At 43.4% G+C, this 14,702-nt stretch overlaps 1 protein-coding gene across 1 annotated transcript; it reads left to right on the top strand.

Moving 5' to 3' along the window:
* The first annotated feature begins 3,179 nt into the window (after positions 1 to 3,179).
* Positions 3,180 to 4,585, top strand: LOC127187658 (seminal vesicle secretory protein 2-like). Its single transcript, XM_051143739.1, has 2 exons — positions 3,180 to 3,252; positions 3,543 to 4,585. The coding sequence occupies exons 1-2, from the start codon at positions 3,180 to 3,182 to the stop codon at positions 4,583 to 4,585; spliced, it is 1,116 nt and encodes a 371-aa protein (XP_050999696.1).
* The last annotated feature ends 10,117 nt before the right edge of the window (positions 4,586 to 14,702 follow it).

Raw genomic sequence — 14,702 nt, 5'->3', positions numbered from 1 at the left:
CACACGTACTAAAAAGTAGGGTTTTTCATTCATGTAATTGTAGACTGATTCTGTACACCCAGGCATAGATGGCTGTGTAATCTGAACAGCTTTGGAACTGACCCTGTCTGGGGCCATTAGCAGAGGTGAGCAAAGGACAGAGACACAGAAAAGCTGGGATCAGGTGGGCCATGCACTCTAATGGAGATGCACTGGCAGTGGCCCAGAAACTCAGTGTATTGATTGTATAAGGCATGAAGGAGGAGGTGGGTGAACTAATCTCTGTAGGAGGGCTCTGCAGGAGAGCAAGCAGTCATGGGATGAGGAAGTTGTGGTTGGTATTTTCTGTACGCACTGGTTTCAACTAAAGGTCAACCAGTCATTATCATCCATACTTGGGCCAAATGAAGGCTTGTCATTCTCAGACTCTGAGGCATTGACGTCCATGCCGTGGCCCTAGCCATGTTAACAGTACACGTCCACTCAGAACATCATCCACTCCACACAGGTGGTGAGCTTAGGATAGATAATGCTGGAGAGATTTCTGCAATCCCATGATGTTCATACACTAGGTTTTCTGCCTGTTGTTAGATTGATTTATCTTATTTTCTAAGTTGCAAAGTAATTTCATTGAATAGAATTAAGCAAAACTCTTAAATTCCCTTTTCTGTTTCCTAAGCATTTTATCCTAGAACTTCTGACTCAGATTTTGCCACCTTTGTTCATAATAAAATGTTTCCAGAAGGAAAATGTCCTATATTTTAAAAATTTATTCAGCAAGAGTTTTTTATTATTATTAATTTATTCTTGTTACATCTCAATGGTTATCCCATCCCTTGTGTCCTCCCATTCTTCCCTCCCTCCCCTTTTCCCCTTATTCTCCTCCCCTATGACTGTTCCTGAGGGGGATTACCTCCCCCTGTATATGCTCATAGGGTATCAAGTCTCTTCTTGGTAACCTGCTGTCCTTCCTCTGAGTGCCACCAGGTCCCCCCCTCCAGGGGACATGGTCAAATGTGAGGCACCAGAGTACATGAGAAAGTCATATCCCACTCTCCACTCAACTGTAGAGACTGTTCTGCCCATTGGCTAGATCTAGGTAGGGGTTTAAAGTTTACTGCCTGTATTGTCCTTGGCTGGTGCCTTAGTTTGGGCAGGACCCCTGGGCCCAAATCTGCCTATCATAATGTTCTACTTGTAGGTTTCTAGGACCCTCTGGATCCTTCTACTTTTTCAGCAAGAGTTTTACTCTCATTCACCAGGAATCAATATGAATAGTTTATTCTTCATTTTTATTTTTTCAATTACTTCTTTCTTTCTTCATTTTTTTTTTTTGCTGGTATATTGAATGATTAAATTTTAATTATTTCAATGCCTTCTCTTCTGATATGTGTAGCATAATTACATGGTATTTGTGATCTTTAACTTCCTGACTTGTTTGTACATCTTACTGCTGAGCTTTATATACATTTTAAAAAAGAGATTATCAATATTTTACTCTTAATTCAGAAATTTGATCAAAGCTGTCAGAGCCTTTCTTTATTACCTCTAATGGAATCATGTCCTGGATTTTTTCTAAAGCAACAAAAGGAGACATGGGATACAGGTATAGGGCTAAGCAGGCACAGGAAGCAGTCTTATGTTAGAGTCATTTCAGTGTGACTCGCTGGATTCCTGGGGGTGGGAAATGATCACTTCCCCAGGACAGAGACCAGCTTAGTAAGAGATCAGCATGTATAACTCACATGTTTTATATTATATTTATTGCATACATTTTCTTTTTGTAAGGACATGACTGGGCTTTTAATTTGTCCCTAGCCAGAATGTTGGGATGGGACAATTGGAGGGCCTTCAAGTAGCCTCCCTTCCGGAACTACCTCCATATGGTTCTGAATGCAAAGTGGAACACTGCAGGGGTGTTCTCCTCTGCTTAAGAACATGGCTACAGTACCGTCCTTTTGAGTCTGTGTCTGAGTCATGAGTGCCATAAAGAGCTCTTTATGTTGTCCTCGCTGTTCTTGCACTTGCAGAAAGCTGTGCTTCTAAATAAGAAGGCAAGCATTGCGTCTTGTCCCAGGATACTAATGATGTCACCAGTGGCAGTAAGTACTCACAATAGCCCATTGCTAGTGCAGTTGTGTAACACCCCTGTTCATGTCCCCATATTAAAATATACTGTCTTATTTTCCGTTGGATCTCATGGCATACATTCAGTAAGAAAGCCAGCACTCTCTTCTGCTTTTTCAACAGTGATTCCTGTCACTATCCAATTATTGTCGGGCCACCCCATCCTGTAAAATGGGGCAATAGAATGCCTCTGCACCTTCTGTACAAAGTACGTGGGAACATCCCCCAATGTCTCCAACTGCTCGTTTAAAGTGCCTCTGCACCTCACCTTGCCTTCCAGATACACCCCGCAAGCTCACTTCACCATAGCACAGACTAGATAAAAATGTTGCAGCTTCAAAAACACAGCTACCACCACCATGTTCTCTTGCCAATGTTTCTAGAACAAAGTCATCTTAAAAGCAAGCGCCCAGGTCTCTCTTAATAAATATTGACATTGGCACGTCCTTGTTTATAGTTCTACACCTCTTAGCTCCTCTTGGACATTGATGTACTCTGGTCATTTTTTCTCCAGAGCTGAGGTTTAAATCAAGATCCTCACACTTGCTAGGCAAATGGTCTACCACACAGCTACATCTTCGTCTCCACTTATTCTTCAGACTTCCTACTTGGGGCTCTCTTGACTTCAGTTCTCTCCCATGTCCCTGCCACATGTGTAAGTGTTCCTTTGTATGTAATGAGAAGCTATGTCAAACAATGTCATGACGGAAAGAGTGCCATGACACTGTGACTAGGCTCTGGTTACTTTCAGGGCATGAAAAAGAAAAAAAGGATCTTCCCCACTCTAGTCTGGATTTTGATTGAAAATGCAAAGGGTGTGCGATAAACACAGTGGGCTGATAAAGATTTGCTGAGGCTTATGACATAGGAAAAGGTCTCTGACATTGCGTCCCTGTACAAAGTACCTGGGAACATTCCCAATGTCCCCAACTGTGCAGAGGGGAGGAAGTTGACATTTAGAGATATTCTTTTTCAAAGAGCAGCGCCGTTTGTAGCTTCAGCCACCTCCAGCTAAGGAAGATATATAAATGAGCATCTTAGCTCAGCTCTCAGTGAAGGCCCTTCTTGACAAGATGAAGTCCTCTGTCTTCATCCTTTTTCTGATCCTCATTCTGGAAAGACAGGCAGCTGTGGATGGACTCTATGGTGAGTATGGAGATGGTGGCTAGAAGGGAAATCTCTCAGGGAGAACAACCTTAAGGGTACTCTGGGAGTGAGCAGACCCTTCCTTAGGTGGGGTGTGTGTGTGTGTGTGTGTGTGTGTGTGTGTATGTGTGTGTGTGTGTGTATGTGTGTGTGTGTGTGTTTTGTTTCGATGTAATGAGACTTAATTCTTCTCTAGCCGAGCTCAAAATCCCTGTGGGAACTTTTGAAATAAGACTTGGAAGAAACTGTGCAGATAATGTAATTTAAACACTCTTATTATAAATTACCAGGTGGGACAAAAGGCTATTTCTCAAGTAGCTCATCAGGATTTATGCTCGGTCAGAAAGGTCATCTCAACTACGGGCTCAAAGGAAGAAGTGACGATGCAGCCGAGGACAGTGTTTTCATGCAAACAAAACAGCAAGTATATGACCAGGATGGTGACATGACACAGACACGTTTTTCACAAGAGCATGCAGGTGTAAAAGGGGCCGCATTTTGTCGTAAAGGACAAGCATCTCAGCTGAAATCCCAAGAATCCCAATTAAAATCCTTTGGACAGCTGAAATCCCATCAGTCTCAACTGAAGTCCCAAAATGCACAACTGAAATCCTATAGTCAACAAAATGCCCAAGTAAAATCCTTTGGACAGCTGAAATCCCATCAGTCTCAACTGAAATCTCATGGAGAACTAAAGTCCCAAAATGCGCAACTGAAATCCTATGGACATCTAAAATCCCAAGATGCCCAACTAAATTCCTATAGTCAACAAAATTCCCAATTAAAATCCTTTGGACAGCTGAAATCCCATCAGTCTCAAATGAAATCTCTTGGAGAACTAAAGTCCCAAAATGCGCAACTGAAATCCTATAGTCAACGAAAATCCTATGGTGAAGATGCCCAAATGAAGTCCTATAGCCAACTAAAATCCCAACCTGCCCAACAAAAACTCTATGGTCAACAAAAATCCCTTGAATCACAAGTTAAATCTTATAGCCAAATGAAATCCCATGGTGGCCAACAAAAATTCCTAGGCCAACAAAAGTCTCTAAAAAGTTTTTCTCAACAAACTCAACAGAAAGGATTTGCCATGGATGAAGACGCGTCACAAGTGCGCAAACAACATGATGACAATGAGCAGTCTGCACAGCAAAAGTCTACCCAGTACGCAAAAACAGAGGAAGACTTCTCTCAGTTTGGACAGCAACGGCAATTTGGACAAGAACGCGCGCAGTCCTACAAAGGATATCTTGAACAATACAAAAAGAAAAACCAAGGCAGCTATTTTACAAAGGGAGGGTCAAGCCTATTTCAAACTCAATTTAAGGGATAATATAGTTACTGACCTACTAAAAACCAAGACCAATATCAAGGTATGTTTCTACTAAGTAGGAGAGATATTTATCCCAACATTTACTTGCAGTACATAAGAAAGCCCTGAGTCCATTATGGAATTGATGTCCATTTGTTCCTATCAGTAGAAGTATTCTTATGTTACAAACTTTTAGGAAGATGAAGAGTGTCCCCTGATAAAATGAGCACTAGGTGTGGTAAAGGTACAGTAATCTACCTGGGTTAACAATAGATCCTGAATGACTCCATTAAAGGAATATTTTTCGATGATTTTCCTTGAACACAGTTTATATTATAAAGTATGCATTGCCTATGCAATGATATTTAACATTTTATGGTGTAATCTTGGTAAAAGTTGGTTTCTTGCTTATATTGGTATAAGGTGGTATTGCGTATGATCGCTTTCTGCACACCAATGAGTGTTCTTGAGTTCCTGTTACCTCCGTTTTCCATCAGAAACCATGGGGTTAGGGCTAGCTGGGTTTTCCACCAGATGAAAAATATGATTACAATGATCTCTGTTTGGGGCAGACACCGTCTTCAGTTGTGTGCCCAATAATGAGCCTGTTAGGTTCTGATTAACAGTCCCAGACATGTGGTCATATTAGTGGCCCTGGTCAAACTCAGCTGATCAGAAAACAAAACAAAAAGGTATGATTGTGAGAAAGGGGCTTGAGGGAGGAGTGGAGGTAATCAGGATGAGTGGGATATTGGAAAGGCTGGGGTTAGCAATAATCAGAATGCACTATATGTGTGTATGAGATTCTCAAAGGACAAAGTAGAAGATTTTGGGGTTGTTTTGTTTTGTTTTAAATCCATGCTTGTGATGAAAAAAAAAAGAGTTTGAAAGTGAACACAGGGTAATAAGGGTCCATAGGTTGCTGCTGACATTTGTGACATAGTGAAATCTGACGCCAAGCAGAAAGACAACGTTCACTGCTTTATCTGCACTACATTTTCATTAAGATAGGAAGAACAAGAAAAGCCATGGACAGACACACTTGGGGTCCACCGGGGTCACCACTGAGCACCCCAATTTGTAGAAGCTGGTTCTGGTAGAATTGAAAGAAGCAGAAATCCATTCGTCTACAAGTCTGATGACTCTTGTGTCACTGTCACCCTTTCTCTTTCTAGGACTCACTTCGCCAGACTCAAGTCTATGATACCTTCCCAATGCAAACTGCAATGTGGTCCCGGATCTTTGGTTCATGGATGGCCCTCTATTCGTATTTGCTTCTCCGTAGGACTTCTAAACCTGGAGCTTCCCCAAACACTTGCTTTCCAATAAAAAGATAACTTTCTGCATCACTTGCTTTTGTTTACTGAGATCTGATTCCTACAAGTGTCTGGGTTTGGGAACATTCCGGATGGGCAGTTCCAAAAAGAAGAGACTATTGTGTAGCATTGGGGAATATAGCAATGAAATCCACATTCGTAGGTGTCTGGGTTACAAAGAAGGTGATGGAACTGCACCAATCACCCTGTGAGCCACTTAAAGTCAACCTTAAATCCCCCACAATTCTTTTTTTAGTGGGTCTTCAGAGACTGAAAATCAGAACCAAAAGGAGTTGATTTCCAGTCCCAACTCTACCATAGACAAATGCTGATTTTTCAGGCTGCAGAAATGGCTCAGCCATGAAAGGTTAGGCTCATGACCAAAAATATAAGAAACATATCAATTTTCAATTAAGTTTGTTTCTTTTTTTTCTTTCGGAGCATAACCCCACCACTTACAGATGAAAGACAGTTTCCTCCAATTGTCTCTATCTTCGTGAAATCAGGTAAGGCTATCACACTTCCGTGTTTCCATAGTCAGCAATTGGTAAGGCTTGTCCCTGCTGCCACAGCCACAGAGAAACATGTGCAGGACCCAGAGCCACTGTCACTTTCAATCTGGAAGGTTTAGTCACTTCATTAGGTGCAGAGAGGATGTTCCCCTTTGCTATAGATTCAAAGGGTTTGGGTACCAGGTCTGAATGAAAACACAGGAATTGTTCTCAAGTCTTGAAGCAGGATGGCTATTAGGTGTTAACATGCAACCGGAGAGCAAAGCCTCACTCAGACACCTTAGGCTATCAAACAAAAAGCCCTGGGCCAGGCATAGGTTACCTCTTTTTGAGTTGTTAGCCACTGAGATCCCACAGACACTGCCCCCCCCCAACATCACTAAGGCCATTGCTCCTAGTCGCCCTCTACAACTGAACAGTAAGATTCTGTCACTGACGACACCGCACACCAGAGTCACCGGACACAGAGAAATCAATCTGGGTACTGATCTGGATGCGTCATCCTACTGCTAGCTTTCACAGTGCTGAAAGGTCCTATGTGTGCTTCCAGTGGAAGAAAAGTCATCCACACTGTTAGCCAGCTGTAAACTAGAACCTGTGAATTAGAGAAACAAAACTGGCCTGGTAAGATGTGTACACTAGTGCAGTAGCGGCACTGGTATTAGGGGAGTAATCAACCAGCCACTCTCTGATTGGACTTAAGTCTCACCCCCACAAGATGGAAACTATGCCTGGTGCTATTAACTGCACCCAAAAGCTGTGGCTGGCTAGGTCATAGGCCCCCAGTCTGTAAAATGAACCCAGTGATGAACTGCTACCAGAGCTCTTATTTTTATATCCATAAATTAAAGCATCTCTCCGCTCTCACCTGAGAGACTTCATTCTTCAGTAGATGGTGATTCAGTTAGACAGAGACCCACATCTGGTCAATGTGCAGAGATCCAAAGAGTGTGGAGCACAGTTAGAACTAGGGCATCTACAAGAAGCCCCTTCGCCCTAAGTCTCCAGTGATCTTTGCGGAATAGCTGGTAGGAAGAGGCAGAAGGAGTAGATGTCCGGATGAGACAGTGTCTACCAGGATGACAGCACAGGTGCACACATGAAATCAGAGCAGCTAGGACTCCATGCAGGAGGCTTGTGCAAAAACCAAGTCAGCCGGCATCTCAACATGGAGGGGGGTAGCGGCTCTTGCAGTCCTACTCCCTGTAACTGGGGAGCTCTTACAATTGATGGCTGCTGTTGGGGGGCAGGGAGTGTAGTGGTTAGAAGGAGAATGTCCCCAGGGGCTCATATATCTTCTAGATACATGTCAACTCACTGTGGAGAACTCATTGGCATTTTACATAGCCTTAACTGAACCAGACACACAATTGTTTCCCTGCTTCTCATGTCCTCACTAAAGTTCCCCCATAGAGTCGCCCACCCAGGCATGAGGCTATTCAGTCACAAAGCTCAGAAAATCCCATGGACTCTGGTCTTCTCTTTTACAGATGGCATTGATGTGATTCAGAGGAATAGGGACAAGTCTGCTCCATCAGGAGGAGAATTTAAGTCTGGGAGAAGGCACAATGTTGACATTTTCTAAAAATCCAAAAGACTAACAGACAAGGGGCCTGAAAGGAGCAGGAAGGGAGACACTGAATGAGGAGAAGAAGACTCTTGACTCTGCCCAAGTATGTGATGGCCTAGGTGGACAGACCAAGCTGGGATAGGGCTAGAAGGCGCAGGTAGAGAAATAAGACAAGAAAAAGAAATAAAAAGCAACAAACAGGGGAGAAAGATGCCAACTCACGTCACCTCACATATGATATGATCCCAGGCATAAAGGACCCTAAAGAACCTGCAAAGCCTCATCGGTCTTCGACACATTATCACTGAAGTATCAAAGAATATAAACCAGCAGGCAAGAGATGGACATGGTGGCACACGACTTCAATCCCAGAACTAAGGAAGCAGGTACAGGTGTCTGGGGAGCCATGCCAAATTCTGCCATGTCAGAAATCTCATGCTTAGGCTGCATCCTGTGACCTTCGAGTTGCTGACCTTTGCCTCATGAGGTCTCATGTTTCAGGCTATCCTTGGACTATTTACCTCTGAAAGAAGTAGGGAAGTCCCAACTTGGAACCACCCAGAGGATCAAGGAAGTTCTTACAGGGAACTACTCAGAGAAATAGGAAGTTCTTACAGGGAGCGATTCAGGCTATTGTATTCTTACCTGGGGGCTAGGGTGAGTGAAATTAGAATAGATCCTATTGACCTTGCTCTATATATATTCTTACTAGTTGGTCATTAAAGTGAATCTTGATCAGAAATTTCCTGACTTTATTCATTATTTCTCGTGTCTCTGTATCCTACTTTCAATCCCCACTCCCTCTTTCAGGTGAACTCTGATTCGATTTTTCCCATGGCTAGGGCATGACACAGGTGGATCTCTATGAGTTCCAGACCAGCTACATCTGCACAGAGGGACCCTGGCTCAAAAAAAAATCACCATGCAATAAGCAGTAGTTTCCCACTGACAAAAAAAATCACAAAAGAAGTCAAGAAAAAGAATAACATTCCCAATAGCTACAAGATAAAATACACTGGACTAGTCCTAACCAACAGGCAAGAGATTTCTTTACAGTTAAAACTTCAATACACTGTAGAAAGAAATTGAAGAAAACACCAGAAAATGAAAAAGTCTCCCAAGCTCGTAGATAGGCAGAATTAATTTTGTGAGGATGGCATGATCTCAAATTATGCTACAGAGCCATAGTGACAAAAGCTGCATGGTGCAAAAACAGACATATGGAATGAAATAGGGGACCCAGACATAAGCCATATAGCTACTTCACCCAAATATTTAACAACTGTACCCAAAAATAAAACATACACAAGGAAAAGAAAAATGTGGAAAAATGGATATCCACACAGAATAAAACTAGATCCATATCTCTCACCTTCCATGTAAATCAACTTAAAATGGGTCAAAGATCTTAAGGTAAAACTTGAAACTTTGAAACCACTAAAGGAAAAATAAATACCTTTCAATATATGGGCATAGACAAAAAAAAACTCAGAAAGAATCTCTGATAGGAAATAATCAGAAGACTTAACAAATGGGATTACATGGAATTTTAAAAAGCTTCTCACAGAGAGCTGGAGAGATGGATCAGAGGTTAAGAGAAGCAGGTTCAGTTCCCAGGTGGCTCACAGCCATCTATAACTCCAGTTCTAGGAGATCTAATCCCATCTTCTGACCTGCAAAGCCACCAAACATACATGGATCGCACGCACATGTACACATAAAGTAAAATAAATAAATCTAAAAAGTTTTTCAAAACCTTCTTTACAGCAAAGGAAACTATACAGAATAAAAATATGTACTTCAGAAATAATATATCTGACAAGAGATTGATTCCTGGAATATATTTTTTGAAAACTTCAAAATCAAATATGTCAATTATACTGAATGGACAGTTATCGAAAGAAGAGGTTTCTGAAAAAGTGATCAACATTCCTTAGCCATTGGGGAAATGAAAAATAAAGCTACACCTCATTCCTGTAAGATGAAAGACAAAACACCATAAATGCCAATGAGAATGCAGACAAAGAGGAGGCTTCACACAGTGAGGATGGGAACGCACACTGGTGCAGCCACTATGGGGTGGTGCAGTGGTGGGGCAGTCACTGTGGGGCGTCCTCAAAACCTACAGCCAGAACCAATGTTTGACCCACATCTTCTGGCTACATACATGCAGGACTCTAAGTCAACCTTCCGCATGTGTAGACACACACACGCTTATTACTGCACTTATCACTATTCAGCAACTGAGAAATGGAAATGACCCCCACCTGCTGATCAGCAGAGGAGGAAGTACATGCGCACAATAGAAGATTCTCAGACATTTGCAGGAAAACGGGCAGACCTAGAGATAGCTGTCTCGACCAAAGTAAGATTTAGGAAACCACTGCTTGGTTTTTGTTTTTTGTTTTTTGTTTTTGTTTTTGTTTTTTTTTTTATCACATGTGGGACCTAGGTTTTATTATACACAGAGTAGAGCATAAACATAGAAAGGGACAAGGGGAGGAGAGGAAGAGATCTTAGGGAAGGGAGGAGGGGGCAAGAAAAGTCAATGGAACTCATGCGACTTAAGAGAAGAGGGAGGACTATTTGGACCGACGAAGGGACCAGCAAAAGGAAGGAGGCTGGAGGAGCACAGTGGGCCTGAGGAGTGAATTAGAACAAGCCACAATGAAACCCATCACCGTGCACACTAACTGTAAGTAACCTCAGGGCTGGTGAGATGGCTCCGGAGGTCAAGGTGCATGCTGCTGGAGTCTGACAACCTAAGTTCAGGTCCCAGAACTGATGTAAACGTGGAGAGAGGGAAGTAGATCCATAGCCTTGGACCTCCACACGCATGCCGTGGCACATGCATCTGTACTCCCCATGAGCATCATAAAAGACGTGCACACGGTAATTAACTGATTGATAATTCACAAAGGAAGAGTTTTAAATTCTCTTTTTGAAACGTAGCATCTCTAATGACTGTCTTCCTCTAAGGAGGCAAGGAGCGTGAGCAGTCCCTGGCTAGTAAGGTAATCCGAGACCTCAAGCCCTGTCAGAGTCCCTGATTCCCTCCATCCTGATTCTCCTTGACTTCCCAGAATCCTGCCCTTAATATTGAAGGATGCTGCCCTCTCTTTTAGGCTCTAGAACTCTGACCTCTGCATCTATATCACAGCCAATAGAAGAGAAGAGGGGTGAGTGGTCAAGGCTAGCTGCAAGAGAAGCCTTTAATGAAGTCATACACAGAACAGCAAGGCAAGAAAAAGGGAAGAAGCACAGTAAACTTAGAAAAGTCAGGAATAAAACCATCCATAATCTCCCTCTGGTCTTTAATTCTTAGTTCTCCTCATTCTTATCTCCTCTTCCCTCTGCCAGCTTTGGGCGTGTGTGCGCGCGCGCGCGCACACACACACACACACACACACACAGCATAGAACAATGCGGGTGAAAAGACAATGCTTCCGCCATGGGATCTAGAGACCAAGCTCAGTCAATCAGGTTTGCACAACAAGTGCCTCTGCCCAGTGAGCCATCTTGCAGGCACATGTTGTCCTTGGTTTTAGAGCTACGTTACTAATCTCCTCCACCAATTACAAATCATTTCCTCTTTTTGGTTCTGGTTTTTTTTTTTTTTTTTTTTTTTGGCCATGTATTATTGAACATATGTCAATTCTGTTTGTTTTCTGCTTTTCCTTTTCTTACTGATGCCTTTATAATTTCAATCTTGGTAAATATATTGAACTTTGGTGGGCTTATATGGCCTCTCTTGGAGACTGGTCCCTGCAAACCTGAGATAAGTGTATTAATGCATTGTAATGTTTTGCGGTGGAGTACTTTATACATGACTCAGATGTGAATGACACGTACACTATTCAAGTCCTGTCTACAGTGGTGCTACATCTTACCAGAGACTTCACTCTACTCCCTTCAGTTGAGATGTTTGCATCGCCCGCTCAAGTCTTTCCTGACAACAGGATGCTCTGTTCATGTTCCAAATGCTTGCATCTTCTTCCTGGGTAAATCCAGGTGCAAGAGTATAAGAAGGACGGGTGTGGTGGCGCACGCCTTTAATCCCAGCACTCGGAAGGCAGAGGCAGGCGGATCTCTGTGAGTTCAAGGCCAGCCTGGTCTACAAAGTGAGTATAGGACAGTCAAGGCTACACAGAGAAACCCTGTGTCGAAAACACAACAAAAGAAGGCTGATGTCCCAATTTGACATACAGATGGGGTGGGGAGGATTCCTTTCGCCTTCTCTGCTTTTTTCCATTGAGGTTCTAGAAGGATTGCTGATACTCCTCCAAGTAGTAAGGTCATCATCAATGCCCAATGCTCTTACTGTCCCCTGACAGGTGTGTATTAGTCTCTCATCTGATGTCCCTCTCAATACACTCAGTTCCGTTCTTGTCTTTCAGCTTGCTGTCTAAGCATTGGACAGTTCTGACTACTGATTAACTTCCTTTTTTTGTTCAGCTTCACAAACTCCTCTTAGCCTTTCTTGAAAAACAGGTTTTGTGGAGACAACCGCCCCTCGTTTTTATTTCTCTACAAGAGTTTTCTTCTCCTTTCATTTGCCGAGGACAGTTCTGCTGGGTGAGTCTTCTGATCTGCATGCTTCTCCCTTTGGAAACATTAAGTATTTCATCCTGTCCAGAACAGTGTCTCTAGGAAGCTCCTGCCACTCGTACTGGAATGTCCTTGTGTGTTGACTCATGTTTTCTGTCTTTGCCTTCAGATTCTCTCTTTGTCTTTGATGTTCAGGATTTTGATCCGAATATGTCATGGTGTAAGACCGGCCCTGATAGAAGAAATTTGTCCCCCTGAGTCTGGATATTTCTCTCTTTCCTCAGGTTTGCAAAGTTTCCTGGGACTGTTTCCTAGAAAGAAATAAAGCATAAATGTCTTTCTCTGCTTTCTCCTGAATACCTCTGCTACAAACGTGTGCCCTTCTCATGTTGCCCACGGGAACACTCCTCTTGATTTTTGCTCTTTCTTCCACAGTGACTGTACTTTTAAGCAGCCTGTGTGTGACTTCAGAGACTCTTTTGTTCGATCGGTTCTAATGATGCTCACGGGAGCACACGTGCATCATTTCACAGCAATGTTTTCTAACTTAGGTAATTTTATTAGTTTTGTGAATCTAATGAACTTCTAATCATTAGTCTCTCTGCTAAGGTTCTTCAATAAAACTTAGGGATTTTTCCCTCCATTTTCTCAAAGTTCACTTCACGTCTTCCAAATTGAAAAACCATGCTTCCCATGGCTTGCTCAGCCTGTTTTTTTTTTTAAAGATTTATTTATTATTATGTATACAGTAGTCTGTCTGCATGTACACCTGCAGGCCAGAAGAGGACATCAGATCATATTACAGATGGTTGTGAGCCACCATGTGGTTGCTGGGAATTGAATTCAGGACCTCTGGAAGAGCAGCCAGTGCCCTTAACCTCTGAGCCATCTCTCCAGCCCCTCAGCCTGTTTTTTTTATAGAACCCAGGACCACCTGCGCAGGCATGGCACCACCCACAATGGGCTGGGCCCTACCCCATCAATCACTAAGAAAATGGGTCTGCAGGTTGGCCTACAGCCCATCTTATGGGCGCATTGTCTCAAGTGAGGTCTCCTCCTCTCAGATTGTGTCATATATTTACCTTGAGTCTCTGGCATTTTCTCTTCTTCTGTAGGCAAAGCCATGCTCCCCTGATTATGACTGACCTTTATCTTGCATCCATGTCTTGAATTGATGCAGTGTGTATTCCAGCCTTTGCATTCTGGCTGTATCTGAGAATGCCTTTCAGTTGGAAGTTTGTCCAACAGTTCGCTGGGGACTCTGAACAATGATCCCTCTGCTTGTGACTGCTGTAGCCGTGTGGTCCTGGGGACACGGTAAGGCCGTGACAGGCAGCACATTCTGTGGGGGAGAAGGGGAGCTTTAGACTTGGCTCCTGAGGTTCGCCTCTGCCCCTATCCAGCTATGAAACAATCAGGGAGTACATGTGCCTTGGGGGAGGGGGTACATGCAGCTCAGGTGGGAAGTACACGTGGCTCAGGAGGGGAGTACAAGTGGCTTAGGCGGGGAGTACATGTGGCTCAGGCAGGAAGTACACGTGGCTTGGGCGGGGGGGGGGGGGGGGGGCGCGGTGCATGTGGCTCAGGCAAGGAGTACATGTGACTCACGCAGGGAATACACGTGGCTCAGGCAGGAAGTACATGTGGTTCAGGCGGGGAGTACAAGTGGCTCAGGCAAGGAGTACATGTGACTCAGGCAGGGAATACACGTGGCTCAGGCGGGGAGTACACGCTTCCATCTAACACTGATGTGAATGTTTACCACATGTATCAGCCACGAGACTGGTGCAGGAGGGTGTGCCTGGAGCTGGCTTTTAACCTTGTGCATCCAGTACTAGGGTCGTAGGTAGGATTATTTGAACGTAGCCTCCTCGTTTGCAGTTGTTATCTATGCATGTTATGCTAATGAGAGTGGGAGAAGGGTTTACAGGTAATGCAAAACTTCTTCCTACCTCCGCGATGGGTTTTCTCATGCTGTAACAGGTTCCGTTTCGTCTTTCCCATGCATGTATATTATTGCACTTTCACCTAGTCATCCCTCATTACCGGGCCTTGTCCCATCCTCCTGGTTCCATCTTTTCCCACATCTGCTCTTATGTCTTTGTACATTTTAAAAACCAAATGTCTGGGTTCAGTTATCCTTTCTTCTGTTTGATAAATTCTCCCATTCACACTGTTGAGAGAGAAAAAAG

The sequence above is a fragment of the Acomys russatus genome, chromosome 4 (assembly GCF_903995435.1).
Source record: "Acomys russatus chromosome 4, mAcoRus1.1, whole genome shotgun sequence".
Classification (NCBI taxonomy): domain Eukaryota; kingdom Metazoa; phylum Chordata; class Mammalia; order Rodentia; family Muridae; genus Acomys; species Acomys russatus.
This window is presented reverse-complemented; position numbering and strand designations above follow the sequence as displayed.

Excerpts from the sequence above, each read along its gene's own strand:
- LOC127187658 (XM_051143739.1), top strand. The coding sequence starts at position 3,180 with ATGAAGTCCTCTGTCTTCATCCTTTTTCTGATCCTCATTCTGGAAAGA. Across the intron at positions 3,253-3,542 it reads AGCTGTGGATGGACTCTATG|GTGGGACAAAAGGCTATTTC; the intron begins GTGAGTATGGAG and ends ATAAATTACCAG.